This window comes from Pungitius pungitius, chromosome 16 (assembly GCF_949316345.1).
Source record: "Pungitius pungitius chromosome 16, fPunPun2.1, whole genome shotgun sequence".
NCBI lineage: Eukaryota > Metazoa > Chordata > Actinopteri > Perciformes > Gasterosteidae > Pungitius > Pungitius pungitius.
Window position 1 is genome coordinate 1,548,455 of NC_084915.1, and position 17,773 is coordinate 1,566,227.

Sequence of the window (17,773 nt, forward strand, 5' to 3'; positions counted from 1 at the left end):
CCATTAATGAACTTAATTATTGGGAGTCGTGTGTCACTTAAAATTGTGTTTTATGGAATACTATTGTGACAATTCTATTGTACGCAGCAGCATGTATGACGTTTTTTTTAAAGTTTGGCACAATAACATAAGAGATGGAAAATAGGGAAAATAAGTTTGATTTCAGTAGAATAATGTTGCAGATAACATGTAACGTAACAGGAACTTTTATTCCACAGACCACACTCTAAATGTAAAAGTTTATCTCAATATATTCAAAGATCTTCTTGAAAAAAATAAAATACATCTGTAATAGGAAAAAAAACACAAATTCAAAAAAATGTAAACGTCTGTAAATCTAACCTACCGTCTTTAGTAAATTTCTATTTCAAACATCATTAAGCATGCAAAGACTAATCAATGCAGCATAACGTGTACAATATATTTTGTTGAATGTTCCCAAAGTTAAAGTTATTTAAAGGTCAAACCTCAAGTTAGCTCATTTATATTATGAAAAGAGGACTTTTTCTACTCCTGCTAATCTGATACAAACATAGCATATAAAGTAAAAAAAATCAAAAAAATATAATAGAATGGAAGCACCCAAAATAACCTGGAAAAAAATGTTTTGGAATGCGTTTTAGATTCTTTAAATAACATTTGCTGAATACGCAGAATATATACACTTGATAAGCAAAAGCTGTATTTTGTAGGACTCAGGCCTCGATAAAACCTGGGAACAAACGTGAAATATGAAGCGCGTGCTTTGTCATCATGTCTTTGTGTCTTCTGGCGCTTTTCAAAACACACTGCGTAAGAAGCTTCCGAGGGAAGACTTTCATTATTGTGCTTACTAATGAGCAGAGAGGATATGGAGAGGAAAGGCAACTTTAGAGATGGATGGAATGCTATGGTCATTTAAAGTGTAAAATAGCTGGAATGCCCTGAGGTAAATCGTGAAAACAGTTTCAGACATCTACAAGCAGTCATGTCTCAAACATCACCGAGCTGGCACCAATTATATTCCAAAAACAGATATTTGTCTATTCTTGACTGGGAAGTTAATCTCTTTCATCTAAATAAGGTGTGTGAGTCGCTCGTTCCGTCCCCTTAGCGTCGAAGGGTCTGCTGATGGTGCCGGGGCGGGGGGCCCTGCACCGAGCCTCCATCTCCTTCACCCAGGCCGAGCTCCAGTCCCACGCAGGAACCGGCTCCGGCTCGCCCAGCTGGGTGCCCCCCCCAAAGAAGGCCGGATACAGAGCGCTGAGGGGGGAGGCAGGCGGGGAGAAGTCTAAACACAGAGAAGAGGGGAAGACATGTTGACATGCATTTCAATCTAGGGAGGGGGGACCTCACAGAAACAGGAACCTCTCGCCTGTGGAGAAGCTCTTTCCAAGCAGCTGCCGGTCACTGATAACAGAACTAGAACTATATGTATAATGAATGTTCCTATATGTAGGCATAAGAGATATTGTGTGTCCCTCTCTGAAAGCGGCACATTCCTGCTGCTGCACTGCGATCATACAAATGAACCGTGGAGGGGAGAGGTCAATGTCCTGCTCCAAAGATTCTCCTTAGACAAAGCTACTGGTGTTGAATGAGAATAGAAACAATCGCCGGCTTTCCTGAGGTAAGGTGGACGTCATTATTGATGTGTGACGCATTTGATTAAGGGGCCGATGATTGATGGGCTCATCTTCATTCTGAAAAATTTAATCAAGGGTCTTTAGGAAGAACCGAGACAATGTCAGACATTCAAGGCAATGTTTTACGTGCCGTTCATAAGGCTTCACAGGAGTGAAAGTCCAACCAGGTGTCTGAAACAGACTGAAACATTACTCCACCACCCTCTCATCCGCCATTTAAAGGTGAGTCACGTCAGGGAACATGAGGGGCTTATCAAAGCCTGCTGGTCGTCAGGCAGAGAGAGGGAGCCACTCAGTCTCCACTCATCCACCAGTTGGTACAGACACATGAAGTAGTGTCTCTGCTGTCCCTGTTCTCCACACGGGTTCTATTCCAGCTGCCATTGGGGGAAGTCAAAGGGCAACAGGGCATCCACTCACGGCTCCATCACACCTACGCCAGAGATGGACCTAACCTGAGAAAGAGAAGCCGGGCTAACATGGGGAGGACATGCAGACTCCACACACAAGAGCCATCCCACCGGGTGGGGTGTGGGGGGGGGACCAGCTTACAGTGGAACATCTGCTTAAGGGAGAGACAGTTCAAAGTGTGCACATATTGCCTGGCAGTTAATAAACCTTAACTTAATTATTGATGCTATCTCATATCTCATCTCTTAATGTATATACTTCATATACAATGTTAAGAAAACAATGTCCAATGAATAAATAATGCATCCCTATAAATAGAAAGCTTCTAATAGGCTCTGTGATCATATTGGCCGATACGGATTCCAGCTTTTGGGGATCAACGCACAGACTACCAATAGGAGCCCCCTTAAATATGAGTCTTCAAATCTCAGAACAAAATTGCTTGAGCTCTTACTAAGAGGTTGGCCACTATGAGGCCAGTGCTACCTGATACGAGGCATTGGACCTCTGCTATTAAAGTCTAACATCAACCGCTGTGAGACTGCATTATCAGCTGCACTCTGTGTGTGTGAAGAATGAAGGAGCTGGAGGCTGCCTGCAGATGGAGAGCAGAGGGAGTGATGAGGGGTTCATTAGGTGAAAGGTCTTAAGTAATTGCCTTATGACACCCTAGATGTCTCTCACTCTCACAACCATTGATGTAGAGTGACGTGTAAAGTAGAGCAGGGCACCCTCCATCGAACCTCCACTGGTCTTCATCACAGTGATTTAGAATCTCAGCCCGCAAGAGGATGAAAACTAATCCCCATTCTGGCTGCTTGGACCGTTGGTGGGCAGAGGGGGCCCTCTAGTGGAGAGAAGCAACACACACAGAAGGCCAGGATCCTTTTTGGACACTAGCCATTCTCTTTTTATGTTTTAGTCAGTTCCTTTTGTCACATTCAAATACACTACAGCTGCAACTAAGGCCTAGTTTCATTAGTGAATAATCTGTATCTGTAGTTTATTTTCTAGATGAATCGATTCATTGTTTGGTCAGTTTTGTCCTTCCTAGTTGCTCAGAGTCGAGGTCTTTAAATGTCTTGCACTGTCTAGAAGAATCATACTTTTTATAAAAACAGACCACAGAATAGTTGGTGATTAGAATTAATTAATTGAAGAATTGTTGCAACTATAAAAAAAAAAAACTTTTCTTAAAGGATAAGCCTGGAATTGAGAATTGAGTAATTGAGCCTGAAACCTCTTCTTCCTCAAAAAACATCAATGAGTCACACGATTGCACATGTTCCTTCGAAACCACGAACACACACAAAAGGATTCCACCCTTTGTGATAAGCATTGCCCAGTAACATCCTTCCCTCCTCTGCTCACCTGACAGAGACGCTCCACTCAGGCTCTCCGCCGCGGCCAGCAGGCGTGCCAGGTGTGCGCTGTCGTCCGTGTAGCAGCTGTCCACGGAGCTGATGAGGCTGGTGCGAGCGCTGGCCATGTTGCTGTCTGTGACGGAGCTCCAGGTGTGCCACGGCGAGCTGTCCCATTCGCTGTAGCAGGAGGAGGGCGTGCTGCGGAGGCGGGCGTGTCTCAAGCCGATCGGCAGGTACTCGCACTCCCCGATGGCAGAGTCCCCATCTGCCCGAGCCGAGCCGACTGGGTCACGCATGAAGCCCAGGGCGGAGGAGAAGGAGTGGGGCGGGGAGGGGTGGCGCTCAGGCAGTGCGCTGCTGATGGACGCCGGTGGCATGATCAGATAAATACACGTGCAAAAAATGAAAAGACGAATGGTGGCATGAAAGTTACCGCTAACACAGTAACTGTTGTTTTTGTGAAACACTAGAAAACGGAGCTGGCTCAGAACCACCTGGGACCGGCGGCTGTGCTGCAGCTTTACCTGCATCTCTCAGGTCTCGGGCAAAGTTCCAGATACTGGGCGGCATCCTGTGGCGTCAGCGTGCCCCCCCTTTCTCCGTCCCCCGACGTGGAATACGACGTAGTAGAGCGGTGAGTACAGGAGGGGCAGCTGTGGTCGGTGGCTTGTGGTTGCCAACGGTGACCTGGCACTGACTTGAGAGAGTCCGTGTCCCCTGTGAGCTTTGTAGACCAGCTGGAGCTGAGCATATGGGAGAGAGAAAATGAGACATGTAAGGAGTCCCAGAGTTGTCTTTGTTCCACATCGTGCAAAATATAAGAGCATCCAGAAAGGAGGGGTTGCTCAGAAGCATTCTTACATCAGTGAGTGAGAGGCACATTTGGGACATTTATTGTAGTGCATTAATAACACACTGAACTACCATTTGATCACAGTGATCCCTTCCTTATTTGATAATATTTAATATTGTCAACTATGCAGTAAATAATCAAACTGTACAACTAGAAATCAATACATTCATCGGCAACAATTACAATAGAGCAGATAGCATGCTTGAATACTGACTTAACTGATAGTCAGACTATTATGGAATGGATCTTTAGAGAGAGATACAAGATAACGAATTATTCATTATCATTAGGTCATTACTGTGGTAAAAACACTATAATTCTGCCCAGCAATAATAATAATAACCAATCTAAATCAATAATAAATAATAACTTCAGGGTCAGTATACTGCAAAATTGAAAATAAAATACCGCTCAATTATAAATTTCCGTTCTTTGTATGAATAAAAATCCACTTTGTATGGGTTCGTAAGAAAAGTGAACAGCCCTATGACAGAGCACATTTGGAAGTTCTTAATCCGGATATATTGATCAAATACCCCTGTAATCCACTATGAGCCTCTTTTTTTTCTCCCTCCAGCACCTGTGTGTGTGTGTGTGTGTGTCTCCTACCCTTCATCTGAGGTGAGGCTGTATGTGTCCACGGTGTCTTCCATGGGCATTGGTGCTGGGGGGGGCAGCATGTCCACTAGGTGTAACGATGCAGAGTAATGCAGCAGGCGAGGGCAGCCGGTGACTTGATCGCACTCTGGACAAAAGAGTGCGACAAGTTGAAATTGAAGTAATAAATATTAGTAATTCCATGCAATCAAGAACTAATATTTCAAATATGTGTTACAGTACAATTTCTAGTGCATGGACTTTGTCGTACCAAGCCGGCCTGATGGTACGTGACTGAGTCTCTGTTTGTAGTGTCCGGATGGACAGGCCCGGCTCCTGGTTGGCACTACGGGCACGCTGTTCACTGCATGCAACTCTGGGGGAAACAAAAAGTATTCCATGTTGGTACATCGTCAAATGTTGGAGCCAAAGCAGCTGTCATGCCTGCACGTTAACCCGGGGTTTCTGAGAGTTATTAACGTCCCATTCTGTCCACCGCTTTTCACCTTGCTTGCTGTGGCTTTTTTCCCACGTCTCCCTGAGCACGCCCATCTTGGGCTGGGGCCGTATGGCCTGTTTCCATGGCAGCGCCTCTCGGCTGCTGAGGGGCGGGGTCTTGGCGACAGGCTGGGGGAATATCTGGATGGTCTCTGCTCCTTGGTGATGGGGAAGACAATGGGGCATCTTGGGGCGACAACCGGGGCTGTTGAAGGTCTTGAGGCCGCTGGCCATCAGGTCCACGTAGAAAGTGCCATAAACGCCGCAGCTGTCGGCCACGATGGGGACGGCCGAGTCCACGCAACTGTGGTCTTTGTAGGAGGCTGGGAGGCCTAGTGAAACACAGGGGAGTGTGTGCTGTCCTCAGAGCATATTAGTCAGAAATGATCAAATAATATGGGTAAACTCATGTGTACAGACTGTAAAGCCTTTTGAGGCTAATTTGTCATTTGTGATTTTGGGCTTTACAAAACATGAAATGAATTTCATTTATTTTGATCTAATTTAATTGACATGGTGTCTTTCCTTCTTTTTCATTTTGGTCCCTTTCTTGTTCACTCCGGTCTATCACCCACCAACATATACAGGTTATGAGTATAAACAGCAGCTGTACAGTTGTGAACGGTCAGAAAGGGGATTAAAAACCCAGACGTTGTGCACATTAAAGTGTCGAGAGGATGGCCGCTGTGTAAACGCCGCGGTTTAATGAGAAACCACTAAAGTGGGTGCTCCACACATCGCCGCGTAACTGCAATCACATGCTGATATTCATAGGAGTTACCATGGTTACCAAATTCTCCTGAATGAATACTGGTTACAACTGACCAAGAAGAATAAGGATTTAATAATAAATATGTTTTTTAAATCATGCAAAAATGCTTTACCATCACAACATTTGCTTCCACCAGGAGGCCGCCTGACAGCATACTTTTATTCGGTTTGCACCACAGTTAGACTGACACCTTTCACATCAACCAAAGTCAGCATTGTGTTCATTTGAACAAACCCATACAGGTGAAGTGTGAAAGCCCCCCAGCCAGGAGCCTCTACGACATAACTCCAGCTCACCATGTTATCCTCGGCCGCATAGACAAGCATTAAATCAAGTGTTCGAGCATCAACTCAGTGTGCCAACAGGTACTCACTGGTGCCCCTGAGTCCTGGATGTTTCTGACCGTGGGCCCATAAGTCCTGATACTTCGGGTTGAGGGCAGGTCTCCAGCCTCCAGAGATCCATGGGGAGTCTGGAGCAGCCATCCTGGAGAACAAGTTTCATCATGCTTTAGTGAAACTACCTATGAGTGTATTCACTCACAGTCGCACGAGCACTTTACATTGGTTTAAGTTCATCTCAGGTTGGTATCAGAATGGACATACATGAAGTATTACTAAACCACATTAAGTTTGGCAGTTTGGACTTGTTTAAAACACTTCGGTGTAATTACATTTCACATTAAATCTGTCATCAGCAAACTCTCTGCACTTTACCTGTGTTTTATGATGAGATCTTCACTGGCTAGTCTGCGCAAACCTAAAAAAGAAGTATAAACGATTATGAACAGCCGTGGAGGGGATATTTTAAGTAAAAGTATATAAATTGTACGATTAGGGTTGTGAGTTCTGAGAATATTCAAAGTTGGAAACTTTTCATGGAAATTAACGGAAAAAACTGATAACTTAACTTTATTTATCTTATCTTATCATATATAATAAAACAACATTTTCTTTTGTCATAAGCAGGCATGCATGCAAACATTTCTAATAATTTTTGAATTTTTTTCAAATTACATAATATATATAATACCCCTATGATCATCCCCCAAAAATGTCACACCTGTATGTCAAGTTGGGTTTTCCTTCCTGGGACTTCCTGTTTTATTTTGGAAATTAAATATCCTGTTTTTGATTGATTATTCCCTTATTTCCTCGGTGAGAGATTTTGGTTTTTGAACATTTCAGCTCTTCAAGTTTATCCAGAGCAATTTTTGATTTCCTGGTTGTTTAGTATTGCCTAGTTTAGCCGGAGTATTTCCCCGCCCCTCCATCTTCGGAGGAGTTTTTTCTTTCCAGGGATTTCCCTGCGATTTATTTGTTGGAAAATAAAGGATTGTCTGCTGAATCTTTACTCTGCGTCCTCCTCAAGAGCCCAAAGTCCCCAAGCTTAATTTCCAATGGAAAGTTTCCGCCCCTTTGCAATCCTATGTATGACCAAAATGTACCCAGAATGTAGGACTTGGTGGGCCTAACTTTATATAGTGATGCTGAGGAACATATATTCACTAAGTCCTATGCTGACAATGTTTGACTTGAATTGGAAAAGGAGCCTCAAATACTGCATTACATTTGATCCTTTGCTCCCTCTCTTTTCTACATTCATTAACACCATGTAATTCAGAAAAATGAACGATATCGACATTGGATATATAATTCAGTGGATGTTGTAAAGTAAAAAGTACAATATTCAACTCAGAGATATGGAAGACAAATAGTAAAGTTAAATGTAAATACTATTTATCATGAGGAAAGCCCAGATTTCAGTGGTACACTGCACACGCACCTTTAGCCCTGCCTCGTGCTGGCATCAGGGGGCCTGTCCTGCCGTGGCGTCTGAAGAGGTAGACAGCCGCAACCATCAAAGCGCAGAACAAAAGGACGCCGATGATGCCGATCAACACCGGGTCTTGAAGCAGGGCCAGGACCAGGGACAGATCCCGCCTCTGGCCGTCTGATGCGGGGGCGTTGCCCATTTGTGGGTCTGATATGCAGACAGAAAGCAGAAATCAGATATGATAACCTCCTCCGTGGGGTGCTTTTGATCACAGCTTTTTTCTGCTTCGCTAACTTATGACAAATCCATGAGGGTCGCTGAGCGCTCCCACTCCGGCCCCGTTGACAGCGGCTATGGTAACCCAATAACGTCTCCCTGGTTTGACGGTGGAGATTTTGAGGTTGTGTTGGCCGCTGTTCACTGTCCAGTTTTGGTACTGCTGCCCCTCAGACTCCACACAGAACACCTGGAGAGACAGAGGGAAAGAAGCGCTACAGCACAAAGGCAGTGATACTACATGGGGGGTCAGGAAGGAAGGGTCCTCCACCGAGTACCTGGTATCCCTGTATGATGCCGTTGTGGGTTTCGTGAGGCGGAGGCCCCCAGCTCAAATACATGGTGTTATTCTGCTCGTGGCTCACTGTTATGGACACAGCCAGCGGAGAGGCACTGGGCACTGCATGAAGAGGGGGAGGAGCTTGCTGTTATCCTCTGAACATGGCTGCAGAGTCCAGTAAGACACAAGCATGGACACAAACATTCCTTAATGGGATCATTGCTCACCTGTCTCAGGGACCCTGAGGTGCCGGGTGTTGCTCTCCCTCCCGTACAAGCTACTGCCATAGGGCCGCACTTTGAACTCGTACATGTAGCCTCTCTTTAAGGGGCCCACCGGAGCCTGGAAAGTGGGCAGGGACACCGTCTTGGCTGTCCAGTCGGAGCTGGCGGGCAGCAGAGAGCGAAAGAGCACCTCGAAGCCGTCGAGGTAGTGGGGCTGGGCCGGGAGGGACTCGAGCTGCTCAGAGAGAATACACCACATGGATCATACGTATAAAATATTCACGCTGATCTGAAACTCCCCCGAATCAAACCACCCCTACCTTCCATTGTACTCGCGACATGTTAGACCCGGGGGCCATGATGGTCACGTTGTCCAGAGCAACTCGTAGGGCTGACAGCTCTTTGTGCAGGTCTCTCTGTTTACTGCTGCTGGCCTCTGGAAGCACAAGGGGTTTATTTATTCGAAAACAGGTTTGATTCATTTCAACGGGAGGACACACAGTAAGTCACTTAATGATTTAGAGCAAATCTGATGGTTGTGACTCGCTCTCAAGATGAAAAGGTTTGTCATCTAGCAACATGTGGTTGTTAAATTGTCTGAGGTTTGTCCCCTGGTTTTGCTTGATGTGAGACATAAGCATTCATTTCCTTTGGTCGTATCTGGGGTCGGTCACCTGACACCCTGTGGTTCATTCTTGTAAGGCAATCCTATTTATAAATCACTTGTATGCATATGAAATGCCAATTACTTGAATAATTCTATTGATCCACGTTCTCTGTATGATCAAAACCGTTTTCTCTAAAATCAGGCCACATGAGGCTCAAGTGCACCGCTACACCTTTAAACCTTGCATGAAAACATGAAGGTTGTTAGTCCATATTAGAAAATGGGAAAGTGATGCTATTCACCTTCTTGTGGCCAAATAACACAATTATACTGATCATAAGAATGAACAGCCTTCGGCCATTTTTACTCAAACTACCAGAGTTCCAAAAGAATCAGATTTCTGGTAGAAAAATATATCGTGTAACCAAAGAAATTAGAGCCTTGAGTCTAACTTCATCTTGCCCGAGCCAGCTGGCAGGCAACAAAAGTGAGAACTGAAACCTGCCAGTGAGGCAAACATTTGAGTTTTTCAGACATCACCTACCTTCAACTAGTAGCTGCGCGCTGCCACTGGCCACACCGGCATCATTGACCGCAGTGCACGTGTACCTCCCAGCATCCTGGGCCGTCACGTAGTGGATCTGGAGGGTGTGGTCTGGGTTTTCAAGATATCTAAACACATATAGAGCAGTTAGTTTTCACATTCACTTTGCCTCTGATCTCTTTTTACATAAACTGATATTTTAGTTATACGACCAAGAAGTATCAAAAGAAGCCCTGAGAAAGCTGGGGGCTCAGTGACAATGTGTAAAGTAGTGTGAGTATGGCAGTATGAATTGGGTTGGTGTCATTTCGCAGTATATGTACAACCAAATGATGAGCATTGTTATAAAGCTTCTAGCTACCAGGCCAAATGGCGACGATCACTTAAAGTCTTAATTCCCATTTGATTTGAAGAGGAAGAAAAGTAGGGAGCAGTGAATATCATGAAGGGCTGTTTTGTACACATCACTCTATGATTGGAGTGTGTTTTCCGCGTAGTGCGATGATGAAGTACCTGCCGTTGGGCAGTGGCCCCTGCTCTCTGCTCCAGACCACAGCAGGCGGGGGGTCACCTTTAGCCTGGCAGTAGAACTGGGCCGACTCCCCCATTCGCACAGACACGTTTTGCGGCTTCATCACCAACACCGGCTTGGCTGCAGTGGAAGAGAAGAGCAACTAGTCTGCTCTACTGTGGTGCACTGCACTGCCCTTTGGTTTGCACTCACAACATGGCGCTGAGTTCCAAGGTGATATTGTTAGTTGTAATAAGCAGCGATGGGATCGTGTTCTCACCCAGCACGGAGAGGCGCGCCGCCCTGCTCTCCCTCACTCCCCCGGTGTTGGTGGCCACGCACACGTAAGCACCAGAGTAGTTCTTCTCCGCAGGAGCGATGATGAGCTTCCCACTCAGTTCCTACCGAGTGAAGACACACAGGGGCAGAAAGACACACTGCAGCTGTGAGACTGAGATAGAATTTATCAGTAGGTACTGATCCATGACCTGTACATTATGCTTTCTGTTCAGAACATTAAAACATGAAAAACCTATGGGGTTGGATTTTAATAAACCATGATTTTTTTAAAGTTGGTAGAATATTTAGGCAAACTCATTATTTTGCTGCTGTCTGTTTTACTAAATCATGCAAGTCATTTTATTTTAAATTGCTCACATACTGTTCATACTAAAGCATTTTGAATTCATGGATGCAGTGAGCATATTTTAAAAATGTGAAATAAAGGGAGGGAGGGTTTCCCCTCGGTTTGGCCCTGCACAGCGAGGGGGACAAACAGTGGAGCACAGAAGAGCACAGTGGGAATGAGCAGTGATAATGAAGGGACAAATTGACAACACTGCAAACACGATATGCATGATTTAGCTTGTGCTGCTAAACATCCTGAGCTCAGATACAGAGTGAAGCTGAGGGCTTACTGTGTAGTGGTGGTCAGTGCTGTTGATGGGAAAGCCATTTTTCTTCCAGATGACATTCGGTTCAGGGTGTCCAATTGGGGGACCACAGTATAAGACAGCCACCTCCCCCTCTGCTACCTCCACGTCACTGGGCTGCAAAGCGAACTCCTCCTGCAACACTGCAACAACAGAGCTGGGGTCAGTCCACACACGCTTCACATGTCAGACCTGAGTGTTACAGCTGCTACGATATTTTTGGGTTGGTTGCCTCAGTCTGCGTGGACATAAGCGACAATGTCTACGAGTCTTTCAAATGCAATCAGACCCAAATAATAACCGGAAACAGTTTGCCTTCTTCGATGGTAGTTTCATCATAAAGGTTATGTCGAGGCATCAGTGTTTGAGTTCCATGTAACTTCAGGAAGCAGCTCAAGTGAGTGACACATACCCACAATGGTTATGTCAGTCAGTATCGGCTCATTATCAATATAGAGTATACCCCCATTGGGCACCCGTATGTGCGTGATACAGTAAAAAACATCAACCATGCTTGAGCGATTTGAAGATGAAACGAGTGAGGGGTCGGCGGGGGGGGTCTCCAGCCGGACCCCCAGGCTCACCTGCGATGTACAAGGAAGCATTGCGGCTGCTGGCCATGCCGGCGCTGCTCCTGGCTACACAGGTGTAGACGCCCTCGTGCGACTGACCCCGCCTGCCTCCCCCCACGCTCAAGAAGAAGATGCTCCCCTCTGATAAGACGATGGGCTGCAGCTGTCCCTCCCCCTGGGCCGTCTCCAGAGGCCGCCCGTTGTGCAGCCACTCGATGGTCGGCACGGGGCTGCCGTCCGCCCGGCAGGAGAGCGTGGCAGGATTCCCCATCTTCACCACCACGTCTGCCGGGTGGTGCACAATGCGGGGGGGCGTCTCCTGTCCGTGAACTCTGGAGCCTGAGGAAGACACAGAGATGATGTGGAGGCTGTTACCAGCGTCCAATGTTTAGTAGCAGAGCAACATAAGTCGTATGCATGAGGCTTGTTTTCTGCTAAATTGTTATATACCTATAAAAATAGTCACATTAGACTATTTGTGGAACTTTTAAGAGTGAAAATGAGTCATGGTCAAAATCTTTTGTCTTCTTTAAACAATGCCATTGTGTGAGTTCCTATGGAGTTAGGTGACAACATTGAAGGGAAACAGGAAGACTGTGATGGGCTTCCTGACACGAGAGGAAGCTGGAGGAGGGGGGGGGGGGGGGGCGGTCTCAGGAACATCGGCCCTTAACAAAAGCTGACTGGAACTCCGCAATCAGCCGCGTATCCGCCGCAGAACAAAAGACGTCTCTTCAAGTGGAATTTTACCGCTGACAAACTAAAAGAACTTCTGAAAAAAAGAAGTTCACTTCATACCAAATAAGCCACTGAGGCTATAAACAGCTGGGAGAGACAGATGCTGCCTGTGTATTACAAAATAAAAGAGGGTGCCAAAGAGACAGCAAAAAAAAGAAAAAAAAAGTCTTGAGCTGAACTGAGTATGATGTTAATATTTTACTCACTGTAGCTGTAAATACCTTGTAATGACAGCACTGCCCCTGATGGAGAGGGAGGAATAGGATGCAGCAAAAACACCAGTGCATGTGTTACTACTAGCTTCAACATATTTTAATAGTAATATATCTACTTGGGTTTGGAATTAAATAGTTTTCCCTATTTTCTGAACATTTCGTATAGCTACAAGCACTTGTTGAGGAAGTGTTAGTTTAATTGGACATTTAACACTGCGCCTGACAGGAGGATTTCTGAGGCTCATGTATAAATCTTCTATTATTTAAAATAACTAAAATGGACGCAGGATCAACAAGTAGCCTAACGGTGAATGAATAAGTGAACCTTTGAGTCACATGAATGATTATTAAATATGAAAGGGTTGCTTCTTACCCAACAGGAGAAGACGTGCCATCACGATGATCCAAACACTGCTGCTCATCACTGACAGATGCTAAGTAGCGCTTTATTAAGCTAACTGCTGACTAGCTAACTGCGCCAGAGTATGTTATGCTTCGCTTTAAAGTTGAACTCCCAACTTCACTGAAAAAAAAAGGTGTCCTCTTAATGCTGATCAGCGCACTACTGAGCGGGCGGGAGTCAAGGTAACGTCGTGACATGACGCTTCCGGACAACTTTTTTTCAAAGTAATGTTAACGTTGACGAACGTGCACTCCGCTGTAACTGACTCAAATTAGTACCTCGAATTATAGTTTCCGATATACACAAACATAGAGTCATCTATCTATCTGAGAAATGCAAGTATAAAAATGTATCGCTTTATGCTTGTTAGTTTTAAAAAAAATAATCAAAAAGCTCAATTTTTTTAGTGTTTGTTATCTTTTTTTGGCGATGGAAAAAACAACAATAATTTATTAATCAAAAAGCACATTTTTTATTTTACACATAAGTGTGGTCAAGTTATATGACTACACCTAGAGTATTTTTACTTTGGAGGGTCAAAAATTGGAGAGGGATGGGTTAAAAAATCACATGGCATCTGACTTTGATGCCATTTGAACTTTCAAGCTCTTAAATCACAGAAAACAACCTAATATGAGTATGTGGGTTAACTATTTAATCATATAGTTTTTCAAATACTAATAGATATTCTATTTTTACATTCTAAATACAAGCAGCTCTCCTATCTTGGCTTCATGTTTGTATGTTTGCTTCTCACAGTATTTGGTATCAGCTCCATCAACACTGCTAGGAAACAGCAAGTTCATACGCCCATGTCTCTAAACAATAGAATGAAATTATGTATCTCTCACTTGAGCAATGAGACCGAGTTTTTTGATTGCAAGTAAGCACTTTGCGTTGTTATTGGAAATCACATAATTTTGTTAATGTTTTGTAAAAAAAATGTTTCCAAATAAACATTTTTACCCAAAGGTTCAAAACCCATTCAATCCAGAGCACGAAAAGCTAGGATGTGGAAGAAATATACTTGATTGAGTTCATTAAGTTCCATCACGGCAGAGGATGAAATAAGCTAGTTCATTCCTTCCAATAGCTCACATAAATGAAACATTGTTCAGTGAGCGGCTCATTGTGAGGCTCAGAATGGCCTAAGTGATGGATCTTTATATTGATCCAACAAGTTGTGTTTGATGGCCGTGGCATCGGCCTGCTTTCAGTCTGCAACAAAAGCTTTAGAGAGGATGAAGGATGAGTCCCAGCTCGGCTCAGCCCATGGGAATGGTGCCGCGCAGCGACGTGCCCAGGAAAGGGACCTCTTTGAGGCTCCAGACCAGAGGTCACAACGGGTTTTGAAACAGGCGTGGAGGGCGGGGACGGGATACAAAAACAAAAACAAAGTGTCAGCTATAGTGAGGGATGCAATAAAAAGTGACTTCGGAGTAGATTTAGAGTGAAACTCAAGTGTGTTTTGTGAAGGCATCAATGAGCACTGTGGACATGAATAACTGCCCTTAAGGTCTTTAAACAAAAAATACACTGTGTTGACACCAAAGAATTGTATTACATCTCTTCTAATCAATTAGATTAATTGACAATCTCTAAATAATAAGTACATGAAGTGCTTTTGACCGAGTCTTTTGAAATCAAGATTCCGATGTCAGCAGATCAGTGTTGTTTCCTATTTCACACACATTCAGAATTGATTATGATTCGCATAGCTTCACTATGGCACCAAAACCACTTCTAGGAAACATTTTATTGTTTATCTGTATTTACATACTCCTTCCTCAAGAGAGAACTATGTATTTTTAAAATGTAGGTACTTTGTCACTGTTTGAAACTATCAACTACTGTTTAATTGCATAATTGCTTAATAATGATGACATGTTTCAATGATTTCTGTCACATTTACTAATGTGACAGACTGCAAGATATAGTTAAAAACAGATCAAAACAGATGTAAGATGTATGTTCTCCATCTGTGATATATCATACACTATGTTTCACACAGCACCAACCCTATGAAATCTCAAATAAGTTATAGTAATATGTTAGAAGTTTGTTTAACTGAGAGTTTGACATCTACATTTCACCTTTCCTTTTTTGTGTGTTTTCATGCAGATAGCCTATATTAAAAACTTTAATTTATTTATTATTAAATTTATTTGCACAGGGAAAAGTTAATATTGATTTATATCTGTGATTTGGATTAAGTCAGAGCAAAAGTAAAACAGAAAAAACACATTTAAAAATAAAATAAAAGCTTGACTTTACAATAATTAATATCATTTTTACATGTACAGCAGTGTTTGTTGTGGTCTACCAAAGAGCATGTTATTTGTATTTTTAAATAATGGTGACATGACCTAATCTACCAGCTGATATTAATTCCATGGAGTTGTCACCTACCCTCCCAACTAAGTGCACAGACCGTGTTATCTCACGGGTTGATCTGGTGCCTCCAGTCTGAAACCACAGCGGCTTTTAAGGACTCACCTTTTTTGCGGTAAAGCCTGCTCCGGTGAGGCATGTGCTTGTGTCCCACGCCGTGTAAAACGTGCTCCTTGACCCGGCGGTTTGGTCTCCTGTCCAGGCCGGACTCTGTTGGAAACGCGTCATGGCACTCGTACCTCTGAGAGAACTCTGTCCAGATGAAGAGCCAGGACACCCCGAGAAGCCACGCACCAACCCCCATCTTCAGTCAACACCCGCAACCCCTACTGCAGCTCCTCTGCAGCGCCCATGCCCTCAGTAACAAAGTGTCCTGGCTTTACCAAAATGCAACATGTGACCTGTCCTACGCTCCACTAGCCATTCGGAGATAGTTCCACACTATGTTTTCTTGATATTCATCAAACACTGCTGTGTGCTCTTCCGCTCCTGTACCCTCGCTCTTTAATTTGGCTGCTCTTCGTCTCCCCATCTCCCTCCTCTTGGGGTCCTGTTTTTTCTTCCCACAGTGAGAGAACTTGGGGGGGAAACAATCATCAAAAAACAAGTTTCAGACCTCATGCTGAGCGAATACTGAGGGTAAAGGGGACCGTGGGGTACTGAGTTGTTACAACAACATCTGTGCCATTCATTCTGCATGGTATAAGGGATGAGGGGTGCAGGGGGGGGGGGGGGGGAGGGGATGGAAAACAAGGCTCAGTCTAAGGAAGGAGGTGGTTGAAATAAGGGGGAGGTAAAACAGAGGGTCCTGTTTTCCCCAGTCAGATGAGTTACGTTAATCAAATGTTAACTAATCAAATGCATCAGATTTTGTAGAATATTGCAGATTGATTAGTTCTATCTCTGCTTTGATCATTCAGAAAGGAAAGCATTTCCTCCTAAATGACTTAGACGAAAAGCACAAGATGGTTAAATCTGTCAATAAATACAAGTTTTCAGTTCTTATTTTTTTGTTCTCAAGCTGAGATGTAAATGATGAATGTATTCCTTTTGACAAAATAACAGCTTCATTAAAGACAAAATGAGTACAAAGGCTTCTGGTTTGTTCACTGCGTTGCTTTAATGGAACAAATCAAGCTCACAACCGACCTCCCACCAGTCAACTAGCCAAGCAAATTTGTTGCTGCTTGTCTGCACAGTATGAGTCTCATACATCATTCGGGCTCGCCCATGAGAAGCAGACCGAGTCAAGCTTGTCAGAACGTTATGCATTCATTTGAAACACAGTGGGTTTGTCTGGTTAAAGTGGACAGAGATTACAACGTAGCACTCTACTGCAAACAAATACAAACAATGGTCTATAGAAAAGTAATGCAGAAATGATCAATTCCTGAACAGCCCACATTACAGACACCTCACTGCAACTGAAAAAGGCTCATTTGGGTTTTGTCCACTACATATTTTGTTAAAATAAATAATCTAGGTTGCATGAGGAAAAGATTTCCATAACAAATAAAGAATTATTACACAAAACCATGAACATGCAGCAAATACAGAAGGCACCATTACTGCATTGGCATCTCCTCCAACAATATGCTCTAGAGTGCAGTGCTGTGTTGATGTAAGTTAACTTCAGGAAGAACTAGGGCTCGTTTCATAGAGCAAGGTAAGAAAAGTGGAAACAAAAAAATCTGTCGGGACCAAGGCGGCTCCAAAAAAATAGGTTTAAACAATAAAAAGGTTTAAGTAGTGGATATATTTCTGTGTTAATATAGACTACTGCATCATTTCAAATGATGTGGAGCCTAATAAAATAGTTTAAATAGAGATTTAATGGAAATAGAGATTTAATGGAAGGAATGAACAGCATCAAGAAATACTTTAACATAGCTAAACATTAAGAGGAATGAAGTACTCCTCCTGATCAATAAAGTTACTAACACAAGAAGGATGCCCTTCCATTAGAGAAAAGACTGTTGCAGATGCGGTGCACCAATGGGTGCCCATATGTGGGGAAGACGTGATGCAGTCTCATATAGACAACACAAACAACTTTGGCTCAAGCAGAAACAGGATCCCAGGCCAGCTGAATATTACAGTACAGAAGGGGCTGGAATCCTTTCTGATTTCTTGGTAGAAATGGTTTCACGTACAGAGAGTCTGATGGAGGTAAACGGACGGTTC

At 43.9% G+C, this 17,773-nt stretch overlaps 1 protein-coding gene across 3 annotated transcripts; it reads right to left on the minus strand.

Annotated features, from left to right (window-relative positions):
• Positions 1 to 87: 87 nt before the first annotated feature.
• robo4 (roundabout, axon guidance receptor, homolog 4 (Drosophila)) lies at positions 88 to 16,267 on the minus strand. 3 transcript variants are annotated; one of them, XM_037467646.2, is made up of 19 exons: positions 15,695 to 16,267; positions 11,855 to 12,181; positions 11,256 to 11,413; positions 10,619 to 10,739; positions 10,341 to 10,479; positions 9,828 to 9,955; positions 8,997 to 9,112; positions 8,680 to 8,911; positions 8,451 to 8,572; positions 8,191 to 8,362; positions 7,906 to 8,103; positions 6,837 to 6,879; positions 6,494 to 6,606; positions 5,357 to 5,680; positions 5,122 to 5,226; positions 4,863 to 4,998; positions 3,925 to 4,143; positions 3,408 to 3,754; positions 88 to 1,270 (listed from the first exon to the last, which is right to left on the minus strand). In XM_037467646.2, the coding sequence occupies exons 1-19, from the start codon at positions 15,891 to 15,893 to the stop codon at positions 1,041 to 1,043; spliced, it is 3,429 nt and encodes a 1,142-aa protein (XP_037323543.2). In that variant the 5' UTR covers positions 15,894 to 16,267; the 3' UTR covers positions 88 to 1,040. The 3 variants fall into 3 exon arrangements, with proteins under 3 accessions (XP_037323543.2, XP_037323542.2, XP_037323544.2); XM_037467645.2 differs by having other exon boundaries at positions 3,408 to 3,757; XM_037467647.2 differs by lacking the exon at positions 15,695 to 16,267 and adding an exon at positions 13,169 to 13,963 and having other exon boundaries at positions 3,408 to 3,757.
• Between the last annotated feature and the right edge of the window lie 1,506 nt (positions 16,268 to 17,773).